General features: G+C 41.9%; 1 protein-coding gene across 3 annotated transcripts in view; it reads right to left on the bottom strand.

The window, feature by feature from the left end:
• Positions 1 to 302: 302 nt before the first annotated feature.
• PPP2R2C (protein phosphatase 2 regulatory subunit Bgamma) overlaps positions 303 to 24,204 on the bottom strand; it is a 393,716-nt gene continuing 369,814 nt past the window's right edge. For all 3 annotated transcript variants that reach the window (XM_036763511.1, XM_036763509.1, XM_036763510.1), the window contains 3 exons: positions 23,184 to 23,353; positions 16,710 to 16,801; positions 303 to 3,490 (listed from right to left, as the gene is read on the bottom strand). In XM_036763511.1, coding sequence (XP_036619406.1) covers positions 3,199 to 3,490; positions 16,710 to 16,801; positions 23,184 to 23,353 — 554 coding nt within the window. In that variant the 3' untranslated portion in view covers positions 303 to 3,198. The remainder of the gene's footprint in view (positions 3,491 to 16,709; positions 16,802 to 23,183; positions 23,354 to 24,204) is intronic.

Raw genomic sequence — 24,204 nt, forward strand, 5'->3', positions numbered from 1 at the left:
GGGGACTTGATTCCCAAACTCTTAGGCAATGCCCCTCCCCCCCACCATGGGAAACCTCTCCAGAAAAACCTCTCCAGACAGTAGTATTCATTAATTTGGGTTACTAGGCTAAATCAGACAAATGAACAAAAGCTCTCTGACGACAGGCTCCACTTTTTTTTTTTGGTCTCTGTATCTTTAGTATCTAGTACAGTGCCTAGCATGGAACAGGTACTTAATGCGGGGTGAATAAAACTGAATTGAATCCTTAGCTCTTCCCATAGAGTCTTCAGACAGAAAGAAGAACACTCTAGAGACTTTTGTGTCTGTCATTTTTGTTGTCCTTTTATTGGAAAAAGCTGGTATTAACATATTTATATTTTTATCCAACAACAGTTAGCTAGTTTGTGAAACACAAAGAAAGAATGCAGCCATGAACTACAGCTTTCAAAACAATCAGCTTGACCAACTTTACCACCACTTACTCTACATCACCGAAAGCTTAATCCCCAAAGAAAGTTGTTGTTAAAAAACAAAATGGAAAAAAAAACCAACCAGAAAATAAACAAAAAACCCTCACAATGACAATGTTACCTCTCATACGTTCAAGAAGACCAGAAAACTGAATCACAGTAAGAATGCAAAGTTTATGAATAACATACTGGTCCTTACTTTTTTCTCTAGTTCTTTTCCCTCCTATACTTTCTGCACTTGACTCATGATGAGAGCATGCTTCTGTCTGGAAATTAGGAATTTCCCAGAGTTCCAGAGACACGTTTTCCTTCAAAGAAGAGCTTTTTTTTGTACCTAAATTTTAAAAATGGAATTAAGGTACAAGAAATCCAAATGATAACTGTTGTGTTAAGACCTGCTTTATAATACCTTATCTATAGACTCATACTTTGAAGATGTTGAAAGTTAAGTATATGGTTTGACAGTATTTTTAGTAAATGCAAGTAAGAGCTGTTAGCCATTTGAGCCAAAAGGGGAAATGGGTAAATGGAAAAATGTCCAAATAATTGTGTGAGGCCCTCAAAGCTTTAGTTTAGATCTAACAAGATTTCTATACAATTTACCACATTCTTAAACCTTTTTACAAGGAAAACAAAACCAAAACCAAAACCAACCCCAAACCAACCCTCTGATTGTTAAATTTAATTAGAATAAATATGTACATATAATACTGTCCAAGTCATTTAGAGTATACAGTGATTTATAAACAAACATTCCTCATTCCCTTTGATTCTTTAAAAAAAAATGTAACGTACACATTTCATAGTGTCTGTATAGTATGGCTGGAAGTGGGTGCACATGCGTTTGTGCTTTTAAATACACAAAAATAGTTATTGGTCGAGAAAACTTCAGCTGGACAATATTTCCTGGGTCATGTCAAGACATCATTATAAAAAAAGTTGGATCCTGTTGGTAATCTGTGTAAGCCATGGTCATGTTTCTCTGCTTTCTAAAACAAAATACGAAATGCTGCAGGATCATTTCACTTTCTGTTTGCTGATGGGGGAATGGTGAATGTGGACTTTCTCAAGGGACTGATGAGTTTTGCTTTAAGACACAGATGGGCTCATGAAATCAGTGATCTGTCTCAACCACAGTTTGCAAATGTGTTTGCTGACTTTGGGAGAGTCAGAGCTCTCAACTCCATATGTGCAGTAAAATACCCTTAAAGGAGAAGAAATCTGCCATTTGTTTTCTTGGCCTAGTTGTGTTAATTATTCCCCTCCCCCAAAAATAGATTTTAAATGGGCTTTTTAAAAATTTTTAGAGACAGCTCAATCATCCAAGGACAAGAGCCACTGGGTAATGAGCTGCTTATGCACACAGAGGGCAAAGCTCATAACCCTTAAACATGGCGGAGCAAACTTGGGATCGTAGGCAGCATGGTGTGGGGGCAATGAGTGAGCACTGGCTTCAGAGACAGAGGACCTGAGTGAGAATGCCAGCTCCGCTACTGACTACCTGCATGTGTTACTTTCCTTTTCCGTCCTTGGGCCTTATTTTCTTCATCTGGAAAATGGGAACTAGATAATCCTCCTAAAATCCTATGATCCCATTTACAGAAGGAAGAGACCCTAGGAATCATCATGTCTAACCACATCATTTTGCACATTGGGGAAAGTAAGGCTCATGGAGATGGGATGACTTGCCCAAGATAACATACAACAGAGATAGTATCTAACCCAGGTCATCTCCCTCCCAATCCAGGGTTCTTTCCACTACTCCTTGTATCAGCCATGGAAGACGATGTTTTTAACAGGCTACCTCCTACCTTCTGAGATCTGTATGACATGAGTCAAACTAAATTTGCTTCTGTCTCTCCCAGGATGCATAAAAATGTCCTATAGAGATGAAAAAGTCACCTTAAAGCCAGGTCTCAGGGACTGCTAGCGGTCACATAAGTCACCATTTCTTTTCCTCCAGAAATTGAAATAAACCTGGATTATTTAAGGAGGGGAAAGGAAAACTGAACTTGGCAAATATGTTTGTGGAGTTGCTTTCTGATGTGAGGGAGGCGGGTGGGAGAAAAAGAGAGAATGAATATTAGTCCTGAAACAATGAGACCTAGAAAGGACCTTAGAGATCATTCAGTCAAACTTCCTCTCATGTTACAGAGGAAGAAATTGAGCCCCCCTCCCCCCAAAAAAAGAGAAGTGACTTGCCCAAGGTCACAGAGCAAATAAATAGCAAGGCCAGGCTTTGAACCTGGGTTCTTTCCAGGCTAACCATAAGAGCTGGTCTCAGGTTCACCAGCTGTCTCCAGAGCCATGGTGATGGAGCAACGTCTCTCCACCACTCATGCTAAATCTGTAAAGAAACCAAAGTGCTGAGAGAAGCTTGAAGTGGAAACTTAACTTGTGGATGTAAAAAAGCTCTAATAATGTGGTAAACACTAAAGACCTAGGAAGAGAGTGTGTAATGGACCCTAATTGTTAAAAAACTGACAAGCCTGCCACCTTGCCGGAGTGCCTTTTGCCCCTTAGTTGCAGTGAATTCTGGGTTTCCGCTTTATTAAATGGCCATCATCATCATCATCTTGGGGAATTCTGGGGAGTTGGGAAGGTGAGGTGGCGGTGGCAGCTGGGACAGAGAAGGACAAATTCCACCACCACGGCCACTTTTCTTTTGCTCTGTTTCTCTCTCTGATGGTCACCTCGTACCATCTGCAAAAGGCTGGTTGATAAATACAGAGGATTATTGATAAACCTAGTGCATCTCTGAGTTCACTTTATCCTGGAATATGTAAAGATTGTTTGTCGCTGCGATGGCAATGATGTTCTCGGCGGGATGCCAGGCCGTGTGAAGTATCTTCTTGGTAAAGTCCAAGCTGTCCACGCTGATGTCATCTTTCCGGCGCTTGCCACCCACGCAGACACGGCGCGGCTTGAGGATGGCCCTGGGCTTGCTGCTCTCCCTAGAGGCCTCCAGGGTGACATCACGCTTGGTGTTCCGGTCAAACATTCTGAAGAAATTATTGTAGGCACCGGTCATGATGACACTGTAAAGGGAGAAGGAAAACAGTTTAGTTGGGGGACTGGCCAGAGTCTTGATTGCACATGCTCCTGCTGGCCCTAGGTTTGGTCTTGTCAACATGAGGCTGCTTCCCTGGCCCAATGAAGTGGGGGTCTTTCTCTACCTGTAATCACTATATGTTAAACCCTGCTTCCCTTCAGCTTACCCAGAAACGTAATTTGTTGTTGTTCATTCATTTCATTCATGTCCAAATCTTCATGCTCTCCCCCCTCCCACTTTAGGGCTTTCTTGGAAAAGATATTGGAGTGGCTTGCTATCTCCTCCTCCAGATGAGGAAACTGAGGCAAACAGGGTTAAGTGCCCTGCCCAAGGTCACACAGCTACTAAGTATCTGAGGCTGTACTTAAAATCATGAAGATGAGTCTTCCTGATTCCAAGCCCAATGCTCTATCTGCTGTACCACCATATATAATGAGGATCTTCAAATGACTTTACTAGCAATGTGTATAAAGTATGTAAATGATAGGGAGGCAGAGTGGCATTATAGCTAGAGAACTTAGAGCCCTAGAGCCAGGAAGACCTGGGTTCAAGTCCCTCTTCTGACACAGTCTGGTTATGTGACCCTCAGCCAAGCAACTCAACCTTTCAGTCCTCCAGGCACTTCCCTAAGACTACAACATTGCAAAGAATCTTTTTATTGTCATGGACCCCTTTGGAAGTCTGGTGAAGCCTATAGACCCCTTCTCAGACTAATGTTTTTTACATACATAAAATAAAATGTGGGATTTTACAGAAGAAACCAATATATTGAAATAGTCATCAAAATATTTTAAAACAAAAAGTTCACAGACCCCAGGTTAAGAACTTTGGAGTTAGGCGTTTTCTCACCTGTGAGTTCCATAGCATCAGAGATCCAATCTCTATTCATATATAATTCTATTCTGAAAAAGTCCCTTCTATCTCTGAAAGTCTGTGATTCTGTGAAATACTGGGTTACAGATCTAACGCATGCTCTTCTTGGAATCTCTCACTTCCAAACTGGTCAGAAAATGACCAGTGCAGACAATGGTTAAACCGACCCCTAGCTCCATCTGGGGTTCCCTAGACCCAATGTGGGGTTTAGTGTCTTCCTCTTATGAAGTTTGCCCAATTTGTGACTCTGCCAGTGTGCTAGGCCCTCGAGTCACAATGCTTTCATTTATATGACTTTATTAATATACTTGTCGCTGTTTCCAGAATTCATTCACTTATTCATTCAAGAAATTTACCATATTCCCACTACGTATCAAACTGGAAGATACAACAGGAAATAGTTCCTCATCTATAGGAGCTTAGAATAAATGCAACTGTTAATTAACAATGCATGGGATTAAAAGGACAGTAAATCACAGAGATGATGCCAAGTGTCCTGAAAATCTTAGTGTGGTTTTAAGCCACTAGCTTTGTGGCTTTTAAGCTTTTAAACAACTAATAGCTTAAGACCACCTTAAGACTTTTGTACCACCCTGCATATTCAATGATCCGCACCAGTTAGTGGACTCCCCACCTCTTCAAAGGAGTAGCATTAGGAAAAGGTGCTTCTATACTTTCCTGGCAGAGGTGGAAGGGGATGGGTGTTTGCTGTTATTCAGTCATTCAGTCATGTCTGACTCTACATAACCCCATGGACAAAAGTCCATGGGGTTTTCTTGGCAAAGATGATGACGTCGTTTGCCATTTCCTCCTCTGGTGTGTGCCCGTTTTACAGATGAGGAACTGAGGCAAATAGGGGTTAAGTGACTTGCCCAGGATCCCACAGGTAGTTAAGTGTCTGAAGTCGGATTTGAGCTCCGATCTTCCTGACTCCAAGCCCAATCCTCTACCCGTTGTGCCACCTAGCTGCCCCACTATGGGTATAGAACCCTGCAAATAATGTCAGCCTTTTTCAAAGTGGTCTTAATCTTGCTAAACTGTTTTTCCCCCTTCCATTTGATTCTTTGTCATAAGGGATTGTTACCTGAGAAAGGGAGAGGAGAAATGTAGGTGATATAAAATCAAAAGATATCAATAAAATTTTATTTTAAAATAAATATGAATGCAAAAAAAACCATAGAAAGGCATGCCTAGAAGGTACCCTGGGGCACAGAATATTAGAACTAGAGTGAACATTAGACAATACAGTATCGGACTTTAGAGGTCATCTAGTCCAAGCAGATGCAGGATGTGAGGCCCAGAGAGGTTAAGGGGCTTGCTCAAATTACCTAGTTACTAAGTGGCAGAGTCATGAGCTCCTGATTCTAGTCCAATGATCTTTTCACCTTGCTTTGGCTGCCTGTCTTCTCTTTGCTGATTACCTATTGGCCTACTTTGATCCTTTGGGAGAGCCATGATTTCATGAGAATGGACACTCCCTGCACTGATACAATCTGTGAGAGTTGCCAGGATAGGGCCTAAAAACTCATTCTCTGACACCTTGGATGTCCATGGGGAGAGAGGCCCTAACAACGTAAAGGGAGCTGGAGAAGGACAGGGCAGACCACTGCAGTATCTTTGCCAAGAAAACCCCAAAGAGGGTCACAAAGAGTTGGACACGACCAAAACAACTGAACAATAACACCCACCTCAAATGATGCTCAGTCTCTGGAGGCTTGGTTTGTTTGCTTCTTTAGAAAATGAGGGTGTTAGGACCAGGTGTTCACTAAAGTCCTTTCTAGAACCAATTTTCATCAATTGCCCTTACGATTCAGAGTTAACTGAAGTCTGGTTCTTCATACCTGAGGATTCTTTTTTCATTTGAATCTCTACCTAGGTTTGAAGTTGATTTTCTCTGAGAAGAATGCAGGCGTCATTTTCTTGTTCTGTCATAATCCCTTATGGAAAGTCTAGAATGGCAGTTCAAGCCTATAATCCTGGGAAGGCTGAGGCTGGGGGTTCTAAGCTACAGTAGGGCTAAAGCCAATCTGGTGTCTACAACAAGTCCAGCACCGATATGGTGAGTCCATGGAAGTGGGGGTGGGGAGCCACCAGGCCACCTAAGGAGAGGCAACCCATCCCAGGTTGGAAATACAATGGATAAAACTTTGGTGCCAATGAGCAGTGGGATCAAGCCCATCAGTAATGGCTGCATTGCCAACATGGCTGAGATAAGGAGAAACTAGAGATTTGTGTTCAAGGATGGATTGGATTAGAAATTTTTTTGAAGTTCCTTCCCGTTCTAAGATTAATGTTATTCTGGAAGTGGGGTGGAAAGATGGAAATCACCTGGTTTTTAATTCTGATTATAATGTAAACGACACACAGGTGCAAAAACAAAGCATTTTTTCCCTCTACATATGTACCTAGCTGGGCTTTGGTGGTTCTGTGTGTTGGGGTGACAGTCAGTTGAAACCTGCAGAAAGGCTTTGCTGGGTGCATCCTGCACCCTTCTCTTGTCCAAGTACACAATGATTAATGTGCCCTTTTGCAAATGAGATCAGTTCTGTCTGACAGCATTAGTTCTTGTTCCCTGGAGTTCCCAAGCATCAATCCCGGGCTAATCAGAGCAAGCGCATATTGATTTGCTAGGCAGCCTCTGCAATGGGTCTGGATTAACTCCTTATTGGTGGCCCAAAGCCACCTCGAACAGTGTGACAGCAGTGTCTGGAAATGAATGGATATAAAGGGAGTTTTCACTTTCTACTAGGAGTGAAGTTTCAGGTGGCAAGGGATCACATTAGCCTAATTCATTCATGCTTTTGTAACAAGGACTAACATTCCTCTAGGACTAACTTTCTTCAAAATAACTATATGAGGCAAGGCAATACACGTGTCATTATGCCCATCTGACCGAAGAAGAAATTAAGGCTCCTAGAGGTGAGATGGAGGAAGGCAGCAATGGCACAATGTTAAATAACAATGGATTTGGAATCAGAGGATGTGTCTGGGCCTCAGTTTCCTCATCTGTAAAATGAGGAGTCTGGACTAGATCAAGGGTATCACAAACTCAAATAGAAATAGATCCCTGCAGAATGACTTAGAAAACCACAAATTAGCATTGTCTACTTTCTGTTATATTTTATTTTGTTAAGACATTTCCCAATTACATCTTAATCTGGCTCAGCAGCACTAGAAAATCTGGCCTACTGCTTGGGGCCCACTATGATCCTATGACTTGAGTGAGCAGTTATACAACGTGTAAGCTTTAAAGCTGGGATTTGAACCCAGGCCTCTCCTGACTTTAGATCAAACACTCCTGTCATATCACGCTGAATCTGTTCAATGTCAACAATTTTATATTTATTAAACACTACTGGACATAGAACCTCATATTGGGGTATAAAGTTTATATAAGACAATGTTTATATAAATCCCCTGTTCTTATGGGACTCACATGCCAGTAAGGGAATGAAACACCCAAAGATGGAGACATTGCACATTATTACATGAGTACAGGAGAAAGTTACAAAGAGAGAGATGCCAGATTGCGGTGGGCCTTCAATTCCAGGCCCTGAACTTTAAACTCCACCTGAAAGGCAAAAGGGAAGATTTTTCTCTCTCACTACTCTCTATTCAGCCATAACATTTAATACTGGGACAAAACATTCTCTTAAAGTCCCTTCCAACTACAAGATTCTATGAGCCTGTGTACTTCCTTGTGACTGTTCCTACAAGGTTCCATTAAACTACTGATTAATCATTTTGACCAAGAGTTCATATGACAGGGATGTGGTGATGAATAAATGAGATGATGCATGTAAAAAGGTTTTTATAAATTCTAAGCTCCTACATAAATGTAAGCTATTATTATTTACTACTGCTGCCACTAATATTAAAATGCTTTATAACCTGACGTGCTATAAACATATAATTCTTACCCAATACTTAGAATGGTCTATATCATTTCATTATTTCATATATTCTATCCACTAATGGAGGGCAAAGGCTCTCTGTAGATGACCACTTTTGTCAGGTATATTATAGTATATGGGGTATTCAAGGAGGACTAATACCTCTGGTGTGAGGGCTGCAGGGCCCTTTTCAGGGCTGCTCATCCACCTTGGGTGTCTACCTGATTCACCTAATTCTCACCTGTGGCTCCAAGAAGCTGTAGCATGCACAGTGGCTACACTCCAGTAAACCATCTTGGCAGATGGGCTAAACCATGTTGGAAGTCACCAATGGGCCTCAAACCTGTCGGTGAATGAAGGGGATGTATACCCCAAACATGTGAAGACCTCCCCCAGAAGAATGGGTAGATGAGAACAATTTGTTCCAATGGCCATAAAGGTGGCTGAAGCAGGTGCCATGGAGCACTTAGAGCTTGATAAAACATTGAAGATGCCAACATCATCCACTGCATCCCGGGCCATTGCCAGTCATCTTGACTTTTGTCCTGCCACTGGACTTTGATGAATCAAGAAGAGAGAATGAGGCTGATGACTTTGTGCAACTCTGTCTCACTCAAATCTAATTCATGCTTAAGACATCACCCCATGGTGTCATTGGTCCTCTTCAAAAACGAGGGATAAATAACAAGCGTAGATTTCTTTCATCTATGTATTGGCCTAGATGACTACTGAGGTCCCTTCCAACTCTCAAATGACTCTGAAACAATTCTCAAGAGTTATCATGGCCAACAATAATTTATTGCCTGGTTGGCATTCCTCTGATGATGAGCTGCTCTAAGATTACCTCAAGCTGAGCTCAGTTTAAGCTTAAGCTCAGCTCTAAACTTGGCTAGACTGATATTTCAGATGACCATCTATCACTGGGCCCGACTCAAAGCCTTTCCAGCTATAAAGACCCTGCTGGAGCTAGTACTCTGCCAATGTAGCCTTCTAGAAACTAGGACAAGACATAGAAGGAGAGAGCTTTAGCGCAGCATGTTGGGTATTTTTCTAATGAGATATATGTATGGTATTATCTAATGATAAGAGATGGCATATCAGAGTGGATAGAGAGCTGTTGTTAGAGTCAGGAAGACCAGAGTTCAAATCCTACCTCTTATACATATTGGCTGGTTGACACTGAGCAAGTTATCTAACCCCTTAATGCCCCCAGGCAATTGTTTTGATCTGCATTAGTAAGGGGAACTTCCCCTCTGCAGAGGAAATCACAGATCTGGTCCCTTCCCCTTCCCCATCAAGAAAAAAAAAAGCATCATCATTAAATTTAGACATAGAAAAAGAGCATATCTGATGACCTAGACTTTGCTCCCAGATTTGGAATGCTGAATTAAGAGGCAGCTCTTCTCCTGCCTAATACTCCAGCTATGGCCATACCAAGGGAAGTGAGACTACTTTTAGACCATGACCCACTAGGGGATGGGGCAGCCACAGTCAATCTGGGCCATCAAAAAGCTCAGGAGTGGGAATGAAGGCCCTTGGGTCCAAGGATACTCAGGGTGCAAAATGGATAATAGATAATGCAGAATTGGTAAGACTATCTGGCCAATCACCAAGATTATGCTCCAAGGATAAGAGGTGAAGAAAATATTCAAGTAGACAAATGATGGATGCCCAGGGGGTGGAGTATATATTACAATACACACTTTGCATACTAACCCAATAAGTGATGTTATGACTTCTGTATTTGTTCTGCTCTAGTCAATCCTGATTTATGATGTCACGTGACCTATTACAAGCAACTCTAACTTGGATTTTATGACTTATGTGCCTGTATGGGGCCTGTATATCTCAAATAATTGTTTCTAATCCTATGTACAAATTAATGAATGTATTATGACATGTTCCCAGAGATGGACTTGTATACTCAGTAGGATCTTTAGGGATTGCTAAATTTTTACTGGAGGGAAGGATATAATGAGAAGAGGCATAAATGAGTGGGTCCATGACAGCTGGAACCATACTGAAAGTCTTTCTAACTCAGCAGAACCAGCTGGAGAGATGTTGTAATCCATGATTGCTTCCATGAAGTACAAGAGTTTGACCCTTCAATGCCCTTCATAAAATATGGCATTCAGAACTGAATACAATACTCCAATATTGGTGTAATGAATAAAATACTCCAGATGTGTCCTGATCAAGGCAAAAGCCAGAGACAAGAATGAGATTGTTTCTGCTCACACCAGAAAGTATGCTTCTAATAATACTAAGATCACAAAACCATATCCATGCCACTATATGGCATCAGAGTATAACTTTTGCAGGGAATGTTATGCATTTATCATGACATGTTATGTGTAACAATATGAGGTCCATGTAGCAGGAACAGGGTCATACATACTTTTTCTCCCTTAGTGATGATGAGCATGGTAATTTCCAAATAGTGATTAATGAGTATTATTTTAAAGTAGAATTTCTATTATTTTTATCCAATCAAAAGGGTCTAATAATTAGGTGGTTGCTGTAGTTTGGATTTTAATAGGAAAATAAAAATTTCACTTGGGGCTCACTTTCCCTCTTTAAAAAAAAAAGGCTGGTTGCCTGAGGCTGACCTCAAAAACATAAAGGAAAAATAAGAGAGTTGGAAGGTACTTCAGAGGTCATCACTATGTGATATGATCCTCCCATCCACCAACCCAGGGCTGCTCTAACCCCAGTTAAAAGTGGGTGACAGCCCAACCCATGGGATCAGAGTGAGTAGATGAGGTAGTCACATGGGCAATTCCATTTCTGGCCATTGTGTGAGGCTCTGCCAAAGAATAAAGAGAGACGTTAAAGCAGTAAACTACTCTTGCCTTAATTCAATAAGTATTTATTAAATAACTATCATGTTGCAGGCACTGGCTTAGCTCTGGGAATACACAGAGAAAAATGTAAAATAGTTCCTGCCTTTAAAAGCCTGCATTTTCCAGGGGGAAATAATATGGACACAGATAAATTGATATAAAGCTTATACAAAGTAAACAAAACCTGATTTGGGGAAGGACCAACAACCAACATCTGGTGAGGGGTAATGAAAGACCTCAGTGAGGAGGTAACACTTCAGCTTAGCTTTGAATGAAGCTAAGGATTTGATGATGGAGAGGTGAGTAGGGACTATATTCCAGTTATGGAGGTGAGAGACAGAATATCAGATGCGGAGAATAGCACATAGGAGTGCATGAAGGAGAATGATGCGAAATTAAGTCTGCAAACATAGGTTGGAACAAAACTGGCGAAGGGCTTTCAATGCCACCCAGAGGATTTTGGGTCTTGTCCTGGAGACAATGGGCAGCCACGAAGCTTCTGGAGCAAGGCTGTGACATGGTCAGGCCTATGCTTTGGGAATATTAATTTGGTAGCTGTGTAGAGAAAAGGACAGACTTGAGGTAGGAAGATAGGAGACTACAATTACAGCCTTATGGTTAAGGAACAATGAGATTCTGAACTAGAATGATGGCCAAATGGGTGGAGAGGAGGGACTGATGTTCCTTCTGTGAGGAACAGGACAAGGTACTGAGATGAAAAATGGAATTAGGAATTACGAATATAGCAATCTTCCCAGGAGAATCAGAGGGAGAGGTACCATGCCACGGACTCAAAGGCCATCAAAGTTGAGGGCCACTTTGAGGTTAGGACATTGAAGTAAACAGATAAGAATAGACCTGGGAAAGATACAGAGAACCAAGATTGGGAATGGGGCTGAAAATGCCAGAGAAGGCAGTTAAGGCTATGGTGACTGTGGGTCATCGCTATGTTCTCTGAACAGGGATGACATAGCCAAGTCCTTCCCATTCTGTCACTTAATGGGGCACATCAGCTCCAATTCTTGATGCTGACCCTGTAAGGACACAGTTTGGACAAAATACAATGTCCCCTACTTGAGGTTAAGTTCATTTGGGATTCATAAGAGATAATAATGCTAAAGTATTGGTATGGAGCCTGGGAACTGGGGTTGAGTCCTGCTCAGAGGCTCATTGTGAGACAGCTATAAAATAAGACAGTTGGATTAGATGATCCCACCTGATTACCCATGTGACCTTGGGCAAGTCACTCAACCGTTTTTATTTGTGAGAATGAAGGGGTTGGATTAGATGGATCTTAGGTCCCTTCCAGCTCTACAGCTATGATTGTATGGGCATATCTTTAAGGTCCCTTCCAGTGCTAAATCCTAATAAAGCTATGAGTGGAATAAAAAAAAAGTAAGGCTAAACACAAAGTACTTATTTCATTTCTCTTTTATAGGACATAGTCAAAAGGCAGCAAGTACTATGCTTGGCATTTCATCTTCTTCCATTCTGATATGTTTCCGTGGGAAGTGATGGTTTCTGTCACCATTCCAAAAACAACCTAACCTTGCCTCCTACACTCAGGGAGTGGGATGAATGGAGTGATGTTTTTTTTTTTAAAGGAAATGTTGCAAGCTTAATGGAGACCAGTTGATTTCATACAAAGCTAACTCCTCAGATCTGTCAAGAGGTGATTGGAGCAAGATGATTAAAGTCATTTTAAACCCACACAGTTAATAATCCTTCTATTAAGGCTCAGATATCAAGCTATTTTTCCCACTTACTTCCTGGAGGAAAAAAATCTCACAAAAGACAAGCTATTTGGAGTGGTTTGGGGAGGCTGAGGGTGTTGGGGTCTATCCTGCCATTTAGCACCAAGATCTGAGCTGGGCTAGAGTTAACTAGTTTACAAGTTGATACCAAAGTGGGAGAGTTGGTTTCTTTGCTAGAAGTCCTGTTATGGGTAGGCTGTATGCATTGGAGTTGTCTTAATGATGAGGAAGGTCCCTCACAGGAAAAGAGGCTGATGGAATTTCCCTCGTTCAAATGACCTGAAGATCCGCTTGGAAGGACTTAGGAATACATTGTTTTTTTCTCACTTCTGGCAATTCTAGCTCCCCAGATGTATGACCCTGAGATACAATGAGGATCTTAGGAGGAGAAGTGTAAAGCACTTCAGAAGCTTTCTGATGCACGCTCCTTATTCTATAATAAAGAAAGAGATGTATGGAGAGATTAAGGGTTTTGTCCAAGGTTATTCGATGACAAGGATTCGAACACTGGTCTGGTCTTCTGACTCTAGAGACAATGCTCCCTGCAAATGCTTCCTATCCTTCTAAGCCTCTGTTTTCTCATCTGTAAAATGAGACTAAAACACTTGCATTACGTACCTCATGGTCATCGTAAACCTTAAAAGTGCTATATAAATGTTAATCCTAGCTATTATTAAAGCATTACATAGACATGACTTCCTGATAACCTGTTATTGATAACTTTCAGGAAATATCATCTTCAAAAACCTCCTCGTGGCATGGTTTCTGAGTGACTATGTCAGTGAAGCTCAAACCCTGCCAGGTTGGATGCCCAACTGGAAAATGACAAGGGCTGTCATCCAAGGATTGGTTACATTCATGAAGGTTCTTTACCAGGTTGGTTGCACAGCAAAGAATTTTGGAGCCATGGCAACCCCATGAAGAACACAAACTAAGTTGTAGTGGAGGGAACACTGATCTTGACAAAACTCCCCATCCTTAAAGTAAGAATGAACCCCTTGGACCAACAAAAATAACCACAACATGCTCTATCGGCTTACTCGGTTCTAACGTCTATGGACATAGATGGGGGTCCATGGAATCTTCTATATTCTTGAATGAAGGTATGTTTTCAACTCACTGTGCCTCAAATAATTACATGAAGAGATGTCAGAAGACACCCTCAACCTACACCCCTTGGTAGAGGTGGGAGGTTCACAAGTCTTACACATTGTACGAGTTTTCAGACTTTTTGCACATTATGGATGTGTTGTGCTGACTTTTTTAACTCTCTGTTTGCTCTACTATATTCATTATGGCTCCAAGGGAAGAGGAAAGAGACATGGGATACTATGGCAATGTAAGAAACAGAAAATATCAATGATTTTTTAAAAATCAAATAATCTGGGAGACCAAACTCATCACAGCCTTTTAACTTTCCTTTGACAAGATAAAGACCCTTTTCTGAGGACCTTCAACCCTCCACAGCACATAGAAACAATCAAAGTCCTACAATCTATCGTGTCCACAGGGACACATCTCAACAGACTACAGAAGCAAAGAACAGTAGAGCTGGGGGGGATGATAGAGACCATCTAATTCTGAGACCCAGAGAGGTGTAGATATTTGCCCAAAATGCCAGAGCTGGGTTACATCACAGGTCTCTTGACTTGTTAGACATCTGCACGCCTTGGCGATCCTTCTTGTAGTTCTTGCTCAGTTGTGTCTGACTTCATGACCCATTTGGGGTTTTCTTGGCAAAAATATTAGAATAGTTTGCCTTTTCCCTTCTCCTTTCCATTTTACAGATGTGGAAACTGAGACAAACAAGCTTAAGTGATTTGCCCAGGGTCACAGAGCTAGTAAGTGTCTGAGGCTGGATTTTTAACTCAGGAAGATGAGTCTGACTCCAGGCCTGGCATTCTGTCCAACCATCTAGTTGCCCCTAGCTATCCTTAGCAATATCCCAATTATCAAAGGATATCTAGTTTACCTTACCACTATTTGGAATGGGGGAGCATTAACAATCACCCCTCTTTCACTTGGCTCCATCCAGAGCCATAGTTCTTATGAAATTGGGTCCCAATGAATCATACGACTGGCTTGAGGAGGCAGCTTTCCATTGTTAGGTGAGAGGGGCCTCCTTGATTCAAAAATACCTGATCCCTTGAGAGCTCCCAGATCAGGGTCAAGGACCATAAACTTTCTCCACAGAGAAAGAAGGCTAAGATCACTGATAGGTATGCAGACAGCGTCCTCTGAGTGATGTACTCCTGGCCAGCTACGAACTCCATACAAATAGATCAGAGTATCCACGGTATACAGACAGGTAACACTAAAACCCACATTTCTGTAAAAACTTAAAATTCGAAGGGTGCTTTTTGCATAGCATGCCTGTGCAGTTATTAGGTGCAGATGTTAGTTGTTCGGTTTTTTTTTCTTTTATAAATGAGAAAACAACGGTCTTGGGGACTTCCCCCAAGGCCGCAGAGCTGGGAAGTCAGTAACAAAGCCAAAACTTGTGTTTTTCAAATCTACTGCTCCATTCCCTACATGAAACAACCTCAGCTTGCTAAGGCAGCTGGGAGTCATGAGAAATGATAACCAGCAATGTGTGGGAGCCACCTGCTGGCTACTTGACAAGCTTTTTCCTCCTCCCTAAAGCTCAGCACTAACATATATATATATATATATATATGTATGTATGTATGTATGTATGTATGAATGTATGTGTGTGTGTGTCTATCTGTATGTGTCTGTGTTTGTGCATCTGTGTGTCTATCTGTATATGTGTGTGTGTGTGTGTGTGTGTGTGTGTGTGTGACCCGGGGGGGATCAGGTTCTGGGCAGAGCTGCTTTCGGCATCAGATCAAACATGGGCCTGATGGTGAGTGAACATTCCTGTTTTACTGAATGCTCCCCTAAGTTATACCCACTCGCCAGTCCCTCACCAGACTGGTGATGCAATGAAAGAGATATCCCTCACCAGAACAGTGGCACAATAACCACCACAATTGCCTTAAAGTGAACAGTGAGTATCAGAGTATCACCCACCGGTCCCTCCTTATCCACATACTTATTTCATTGTTCAGTGAACTAAGCAAGCATTATTGGTTTGCTCATCAGTGAAGAATATGTTTCAGTTTTCTCCAGCATGCCTAAAACACACACACACACATGCACATGCACACACATGCACATTCACTTGTGCACACCCTTATCAGTTAGTAATAGGCACTCGGTCAGTCCATCTCACCATGTAACATTTATAATCAGAGGACAGAGTCATACGCAAAGTCGATAAACAAACAGTATTTACAGAACGGCTTAGTGACATGTGTTCTTTTCATCTTGTGGATGTTAGTATGAACAATACTGCCTTCCGCATAGTAAGAACTCAACAGATAATTTATCCATTAGCCCCTGTTTGATCTGCTGTCATACTATCTGACTACCTGATTTGTTGGTGTTGGTGGTTTGTTTGTTTTGTTTGTTTTGAACACACAATGAGAATGATGAATGTCATCACAGACCTCACTTGGTTACTGTTCTAATAGCTTGTTGCAGCATCCACATTGTGTTACTGAGCTCCCGGTTAAGATCATAAGAAACTCAGTCATGACTTAACTCAGGAGTTTGGATTGTGTGATAAGGTCAGTGGGAATAATGGAAGCCTTTGAGGAAAGATCTGGCATCTTAAACTTTCGCTGGAGGTCATGAGCAACAAGAACAGAACCTCTTAAGAGGCAGCTAAAACCTTGGTAATAAAGACTCCCGAGAGGTGGTCTCTGCTGACATAAAGAGGAGGTCCTGCAGTGGGCCAATTCTGGGTCAAACTCATCACAGGATGGAGTCAGAGTTACCTGTCAGATCCATTCCAGGCACATTCAAACTTGTCAAAAATGCAGTCATTTTCATACAGGGAACACAGCTTGCTCCTAAGGTAATCGTGAACCTGTTAAGAGGAAATGAAGCTTATTATTCTCCAGTGGAATGTAGATAACTTGCTATAATTCACCATCCCTAACATCTGTAGAGTGATTTCTTATCCAAGTGTTTTCCTTTACCATGACTGCTGGATAGGTAGCGCAGCTAACATGTCCCCCATTTTACAGATGAGGTAAACTGAGTCAAAGAAGGGTGCCCCAGTTGGAGGGGATTTGTCCCTTTTCAGATTTTTCATAGCTCTGAGTTTGAAGTTCTGGATCTAGAACCAGAGATGGAAGGAGCTTCAGAGGCTTATTTGGCCCAATCCCTCATATTGCAGATAAAGAAACTAAGTCCTATAGAAACTGACTCGTCCACGGTGACACTTCTTTTTTTATTACATTCTAACCTGCATTACAGTTATTTGTATACATGTGCGTACTGATGTCTTTCCATCTGTAAGAGTTCATAGTTTTAAAAGCCTTTGAGTTTAAGATGCTATGATTGAATAATTCTATGATTCTGGCAGGGCTTACTAATAAGCAAGTCTCTCTGACCTCCCTCGAGCTAAATTCAGTTCAATAGAGCGCATCACAATGGAAAGAGCATTGGATTCTAGAGTTTTCTATGACTTTATAAGCCTTTGCTCTGTGATTTTATGGTTCTGAATTTCCAAGATCTTAAGATTTTATAACTCTAAGATTTTTAAACTTTCTATGATTCTAAGATCCCGTGAAGGCAATGGCACCAGTTTATGACAATAGCATCTGGTTCTTGAACTTGACTCCTGTCTCTGTTCACAGAAGACTTACATGAGAAAGGATCATTGTGTTCACTTACACCAAGACCCTAAATGGAAGCCTAGTCTGATAGAAAGGCATTTGCAAATTGATTAATTACAACTCAGCAAATAGATCAGTAGTTAATTAGATATCTAATGAAAATGACCATGGAAATAAATTATATCTTGGTGTCCTATTTCTGTGTGGACGCGCCATTATCCTAAGACACAGTGTATCACACTAGCTTATCCCTCTCCAAAAATACGTGCCCAGGATAACAGAGCTGAGAGCCAAATTACTTGGCATGCATTGGATGCATAGAGGACACCATAGGCAGTGTGGGATAGTGGAAATAACCCAAGATTAAGGGTCATCGTCATAGAATGTTAGACTCAAAGTCCCCCCCAGTGGTCAAGTCCAACTCCATTTTACAGAAGAGAAAATGGAGGATATCATAGGCAGTGTGGGATAGTGGAAATAACCCAAGATTAAGGGTCATGGTCACAGAATGTTAGACCTCAAAGTCCCCCCAGTGGTCAAGTCCAACTCCATTTTACAGAAGAGAAAATGGAGGCTCAAAAGATGGAAAATGACTCGCCCATCACCACATAGTGAGTCAGCAGTAGTACTGCTAGCAGTCTTTTTGACTCTAGTTCTTTCCGTTATGCCAGGCTCTGTGCAACTGAGTTTGAACTTGAGAGAAGTTAAAGGGACTTGCTTAGGAAGCCCTGCCATTGATTAGGGGTGTCATTATAACTTCGCTGAGCCTTAATTTCCTCATCCATAAAATCGGTATGATGATACCTACCCTGTTGACATCATGGTCTGTTTAAAGCATCAGATAAGATAAAATATGTAATAAAAAACACCATTGTAAATGAAAAGTGCTATCAGATAAATGTAAACTGCTGCTACTCCTGTCATTGTTTGGATTCTATGTGCTGTATCTACTGATCTGGAAGGACTTTGAGTATATATATGTGTGTGTGTGTGTGCGTGTGTGCGCGCGCGCGTGTGTGTGTGTGTGTGTGTGTGTGTGTGCGCATATCCAGAGATAGACTGTATACCTAGCATCCCACTACCACTTGTCAAGAATATTAGGGAGGAGTTTTCCTTTCAAGCTGAGGGCAGGAATATTTTATTTTTTTATTTCTTTTATTTTTCTTTTTTGCTTTATATTCTTTTATTTTTATTCTAGCACTGCAGGGCCTTACACACTGCAGGTGTTTAATATATGTTTGCTGACCAAAAGACTCATGATGGAAAATGCTATCCACATCCAGAGAAAGAACTACAAAGTCTGAATGCAGATTGAAGCAGACTATCTGCTCACTCGTGCTCAATCAATCTCTCTCTCTCTCTCTCTCTCTTCCCCTCTCCCTCTCCTTTTTCTGTTTTGTATTGTTTTGTTTCTTCTTTCTCATGGTTCATCCCATCGGTTCGAATTCTTTACAACATGACTAATGTGAAGATACGTTTAATATGAATGTATAGGTAGAGCCTATATCGGATTGTATGCTGTCTTGGGGAGGGGGAGGGGAGGGAGGCAGAGAACATTTAAAACCCAAAAGCTTATGTGAAATGAATGCTGGAAACTAAAAATTAATTAATTAATTAAAAATTTGAAAAAAAAGTGGGACTAGAACCCAAGTAAAATAAATAAATGAATATTTGCTGAATTAAAGGTAAAGTTGGATTGGATGACCTCAGAGGTCACTGCCAACTCTGGGATTCTATGTCAAGCCTAGATAAATTTAGAAGACATATTGAGAATGAGCCTGTAATAGCTAATGCTTATATAGAACTTACTATGTGCCAGGCGCTGTGGTAAGTGCTTTACAATTACTGTTACATTTGATCTTCACAACAACCCTGGGATGTAGGTGCTATTACTTTCCTCATTTTACAGATGAGGAAACTGAGGCAAATAGGGGTTAAGCAAAATGCTCAGGGTCACACACAGATAGTTAAATGTCTGAGGCCAGATTTGAACTCAGGTCTTCTAGACTCCAGACCCAGTGCTCTATCCACTGTGCTAACTTGCTGCCTGTATCCAGGTGGATGTCATTTTTTTTATCCCTAGCTATTCGGAAAACTCCCCCAAGACGAGCCGTGAACTGTATCAACAAGAGAGTACCCACACCAATCCTCAAAATACTGTGGCACTGATATCACCATGATAGCAAAAGGGACTTTTTCAAAAGATGAACACAAAACCATGGTTTATAAGAAGCAATCCCATCTCTGGCCTTCCCTTCAGAAAATCCTGCTTTCTACAGATTCTGTCTCTGGAAAGACTCCTCGTTACTCCCCAATTACAACGGTAAACATCCCTTTCTAGAGAGGACACCTTTACCATCTGAATTTCCTTCTTTATAGAGAATAGGACATCCTTCAAGGACCGGCCAGTCAAGGCACTCTCGCCACTACTTTGAGGGCAGACCCTTGGCGAGGCTGAGAGCTCTCTGCCTTCCCTGATTCCTCCTCCCCTGATGAGGGGTCTCTTTTTCCTTTGAACCCCCAGGGCACTCCTCCCCCCATGCTGCCAGTTTGTTCTATTTACTCCGTATGAGTCTTGTATGTGTCTGTTTATGTACAGGTGCACTCCCCCTCAGAAGCATGTCAAAAGTGAATTTTTTCAGTCCTGCTCCCTGTTGGTCCTGAGGAATGAACAGACTGCTGCCTAATGGATCTAAGGCAGCCAGGAGGCACGGAGCATAGAGGGTTGGACTTGGAGTGAAGAAGACCTAAGTTAAAATCCTGCCTCAGAATTTTATGAGCTATGTGATCCCGGACAAGTCACTTAAGGTCTATCAGCCTCAATTTCTTCATCTTTAAAATGGGGATTTTACATATATAATATATATAAAATATATGGTAATACATTACATATTGTACATAATATATAATAGCATAATATAATATAATGTAATATAATAATATATAATGTAATATAACATAACTATGTTATATTACATTATGTTATATTACGTTCTATTCTATTCTATTCTATTCTATTCTATTCTATTCTATTCTATTCTATTATATATAGTTGTTGTGAAGATCAAATAGGCTAGTACTTTCAAAGCACTCTGGAAACCCTAAAGCATTATATTCATTCTTATTTTCTGAAATGTCAAACTGAAACTTTCAAATCCACAAAGTACATACAATATCTGGGCTATTTCCACGTTTGATCAAGGTTTCTCCATTGCTCAGAACCCTTCGATGGTTCCCCACTGCTTGGCATTCAAGGCCCCTCAAAATCTCGTGACACTCTACTTTTTCAGTTTACTTCCACTTGTGTTCACTGCACCCCAGACAAACTGGACTATGCGCCCTTCACGTCCCTTCCCTATCCTGCCATTTCCTACATCTCTATCTTAGATTGTGCCCTTCCAAGGTAGCTGGGTGGTGCAGTGCAGAGAGTTCTGGGCCTTAAATCAGGGAGATGTGAGTTCAAGCCAGGCATCAGACACTTACTATCTGTGACCCTGAGCATTTGCCTCAGTTACCCCAACTGTGAAGTGGCAGTAACAGCACCAATCTGGCAGTCTTGTTGTGAGGCTCAAATGAGATGATATTTGTAAAACACTAAGCATGGTGCTTGGCGCGTAGTAGGTGCTATATCAATGCTTGGTCCCCTTCCCCTCATTCCTTATGCCTGACATGTACTCAGTCCTCTCCCCACACCATCTCTGCCTGTTAAAATCCCACCCATTCTTCAAGGTCCGGGTCAGATTCTCTGAGATACAGGCCAGAAACAATCATTTCCTCTTCAGACCTCGGTATCTGTTATAGACTCATTATGTTCCATGTTACATGACAGTTATCACATCTGCGCAGACTGTGGACTCCAGGGGCATTTCTCCCAGTTCCTAGGACCATGTAGCCATTTGATGAGGGCTTATTGAACTGAACTGTGGCATCATGTTCCAGCCAAACTGGAATATTCACCATTCTTCATACTTTCTTTCCTCACCTGCTCACTTTCTCAACCTGGAATAACCTTCTTCCCATCTGCACCTGCATCCAAATCCTATCCCATTCCTATGGTCAAGATCTATAAGGGACATTAGAGAACATGCAGCCCAACCTCATTATTTTATGCACGAGGAAACGGAGGCCCAGAAGGAAGAAGGGATTTGTCGTGGCTGACCTGGGGATGGCGACTCAAGCACATAACACTATTAGAATGCCTCCTTTGAAAGCCAAGGACAAATACCACGACATCGTGAAGCCTTCTCCTAAACCAGGGGTGGCCACATGTGGTCCTCTAGGTCCCTCAGGTACCTAGGGCTGCACTTGGGGACCTAGAGGACCACATGTGGCCTCGGGGCTGTTGGTTCCCCACCCCTGCCCTAAATCCTTTAGCCAGAAGTGAATTTTCTTTCTCCTCTGAATTACCAGAGAACTTCCTGGTCCCCTCCTTCCCTGCCCTGTAGTACTTTCCCCTCTAAGGTTACCTCCCATATGCTCTGCATGTGCCTTACATGTACCTATTTATGTCTATAATGTCTCTGCCATCAGAATGAGGACAGGGCTAATTTCACTTTTTTCCCCTATATACCCAGGGATATGTTGGCTCATAGGAAGCCCTTACTAAGTGCTCCTTGATTGATTGCACTTGATACATTTTGCCCCATATCATACTTACCTGTTTCATCTTCCTACTCAACTATGAACTCCTTAAGGTTGAGGGAGTTATTATTTAATTTTATATCCCCCCAAAGTGCCAAACTCAGTGTTCTATATACAGTAGAAGCTTAATAAATGATTGGTGAATTTGAATTACACTGAATGGAGAAGGGGATTCTCTTTCCATGGGGTGATGTTTCTAGGTTTACTGAAGGAGTCCCTCCTGCATCAGTTATCTATAGGAACGAAAGCACCTCCCCAAACTGAGGATCATATGATTTAGAGCTAGAAAGGACTTTTGTTGCTCTTGTTTACTTGTACCTGACTCTTGGGGTTCTTGGCAAAAAGTGGAGTGGTTTGCCCTTTCTTTTTCCAGCTTATTTTACCCATGAGGAAACTGAGGCAAATAACATTAAGTGACTTGCCCAGGGTCACCCAGCTAGTAAGTGCCTAAGGTCAGATTTGAACTCATGAAGATGAGTCTTCCTGACTCCAGCCCTGTGCCACCCTAGCTGCCCTTGGAAGGGACCACAGAAATCACCCAACCTAATCTCCACTTGAAACACGAGTCCTCTCTACCACATCCACAGGATTCTGCCTAAAAGATTCCAGCGATGGGGAGATCACTTCCCAACAATGCAGGCCATTCCATTACAGGTCCATTCTAAAGGATGGGTTCTCATACTGAGCTGAACCCCGACGCTCTATGATTCCCTCTCAGTGGCCCTAGTTCTGTCCATTAGAGTTGTCTGATCCCCTAGGTTCATCACAGCACAGAATTTAAAGCTGGGAGAGCTTAGAGTTAACACCTGGTCTAAGTTTTGCATCTTATAGATGAGGAAACCAAAGCTGAGTGAAGTGAAGGGGACTTGATCAAAGCAGGTTCTCTGCCTCCAGATTCGGAGTTCTTTCTCCTACACCACCACACCTCTGACACCATCTGACACTAGGGGCACCTTTGAAAGGAAGAAATGGCTGCTTCCTACCTACCTGGTATGTTTCTATAGGCTTTGTTTCCATATTCAGATCCCAAACTTTGACTGTGAGGTAATCCCTGGTGAGCATGAACCGGCCGCTGTGGCTGAATTTGACATCTGACACTGAGGAGATGATTTCAGAGAAGAAGGATCTATTACTGGGGTCTTCGGGTTCTTCGAAAACTGCAGAGGCAAAGAAATAAAGAACACATGACCTTAGAAAGTAAGCTCCATGAGGTTGGTAGGGGACAGATTTTATTCAAATATTACCTTCTCCAGGAAGCCTTCCCAGGTCCCTGGAGTCAATGATTTTTCGGTTGTTCTCAGAGTTCACAGAGTGTTATTGAGCTCAGAAGTAAAACGGTAAGCAAAGTTAGGATCTGTCACTCCTCGGATCTGCCGATGTACTCTGCTTTCACTCTTTGCTCAGTTATCATGGAATATTGTCATAGTCGAGATGATTTGGGAGACCCCTGGTTTGTAGGACAGGGGCACCTCTCCTGGAGGGGGTCACGTTTTCTGGCTCCTTGCTGAACGGCATGTGCGTTGCTGGAATGACGTCACAGACCAAACAGGAGTTCCTTGTGTCATCAAGGCAAGGTATATGTGCCTCATCAAAGGACCTAAATGCCCGTTCAGATCTGTAGGAGGTGACCCTGTCCAGCAAATCAGGGGTTCCCCTGATCACCCCTCCATTACACCATACAGTTTAATTATCTTCATTCTATCTATCTTCTATCTATCTATGTATCTACATATCTACATATCTATCTCTGTATCTTTTTAGCTGTCTATCTGTCTATGTATCTATCTATCTGTCTATCTATCTTTCCTATACCCTGTTAGACTGTAACCTCCATGATGGTAAGAACTGTGTTTTCTCTCCAAGCTGTATCTCCCTCAGTGTCTGGCACAGTACCTTGCACACAACAGGGGCTTAATAAATGTATTGAATGGCTAGGCCTAATCCCTATGGTCTTTGTCAGTGACCTAAGGCTTACCATCCTACAAAGGCATCCTAAGAGAGTCGTCCA

The sequence above is a fragment of the Trichosurus vulpecula genome, chromosome 6, assembly GCF_011100635.1.
Source record: "Trichosurus vulpecula isolate mTriVul1 chromosome 6, mTriVul1.pri, whole genome shotgun sequence".
Taxonomy (NCBI): domain Eukaryota; kingdom Metazoa; phylum Chordata; class Mammalia; order Diprotodontia; family Phalangeridae; genus Trichosurus; species Trichosurus vulpecula.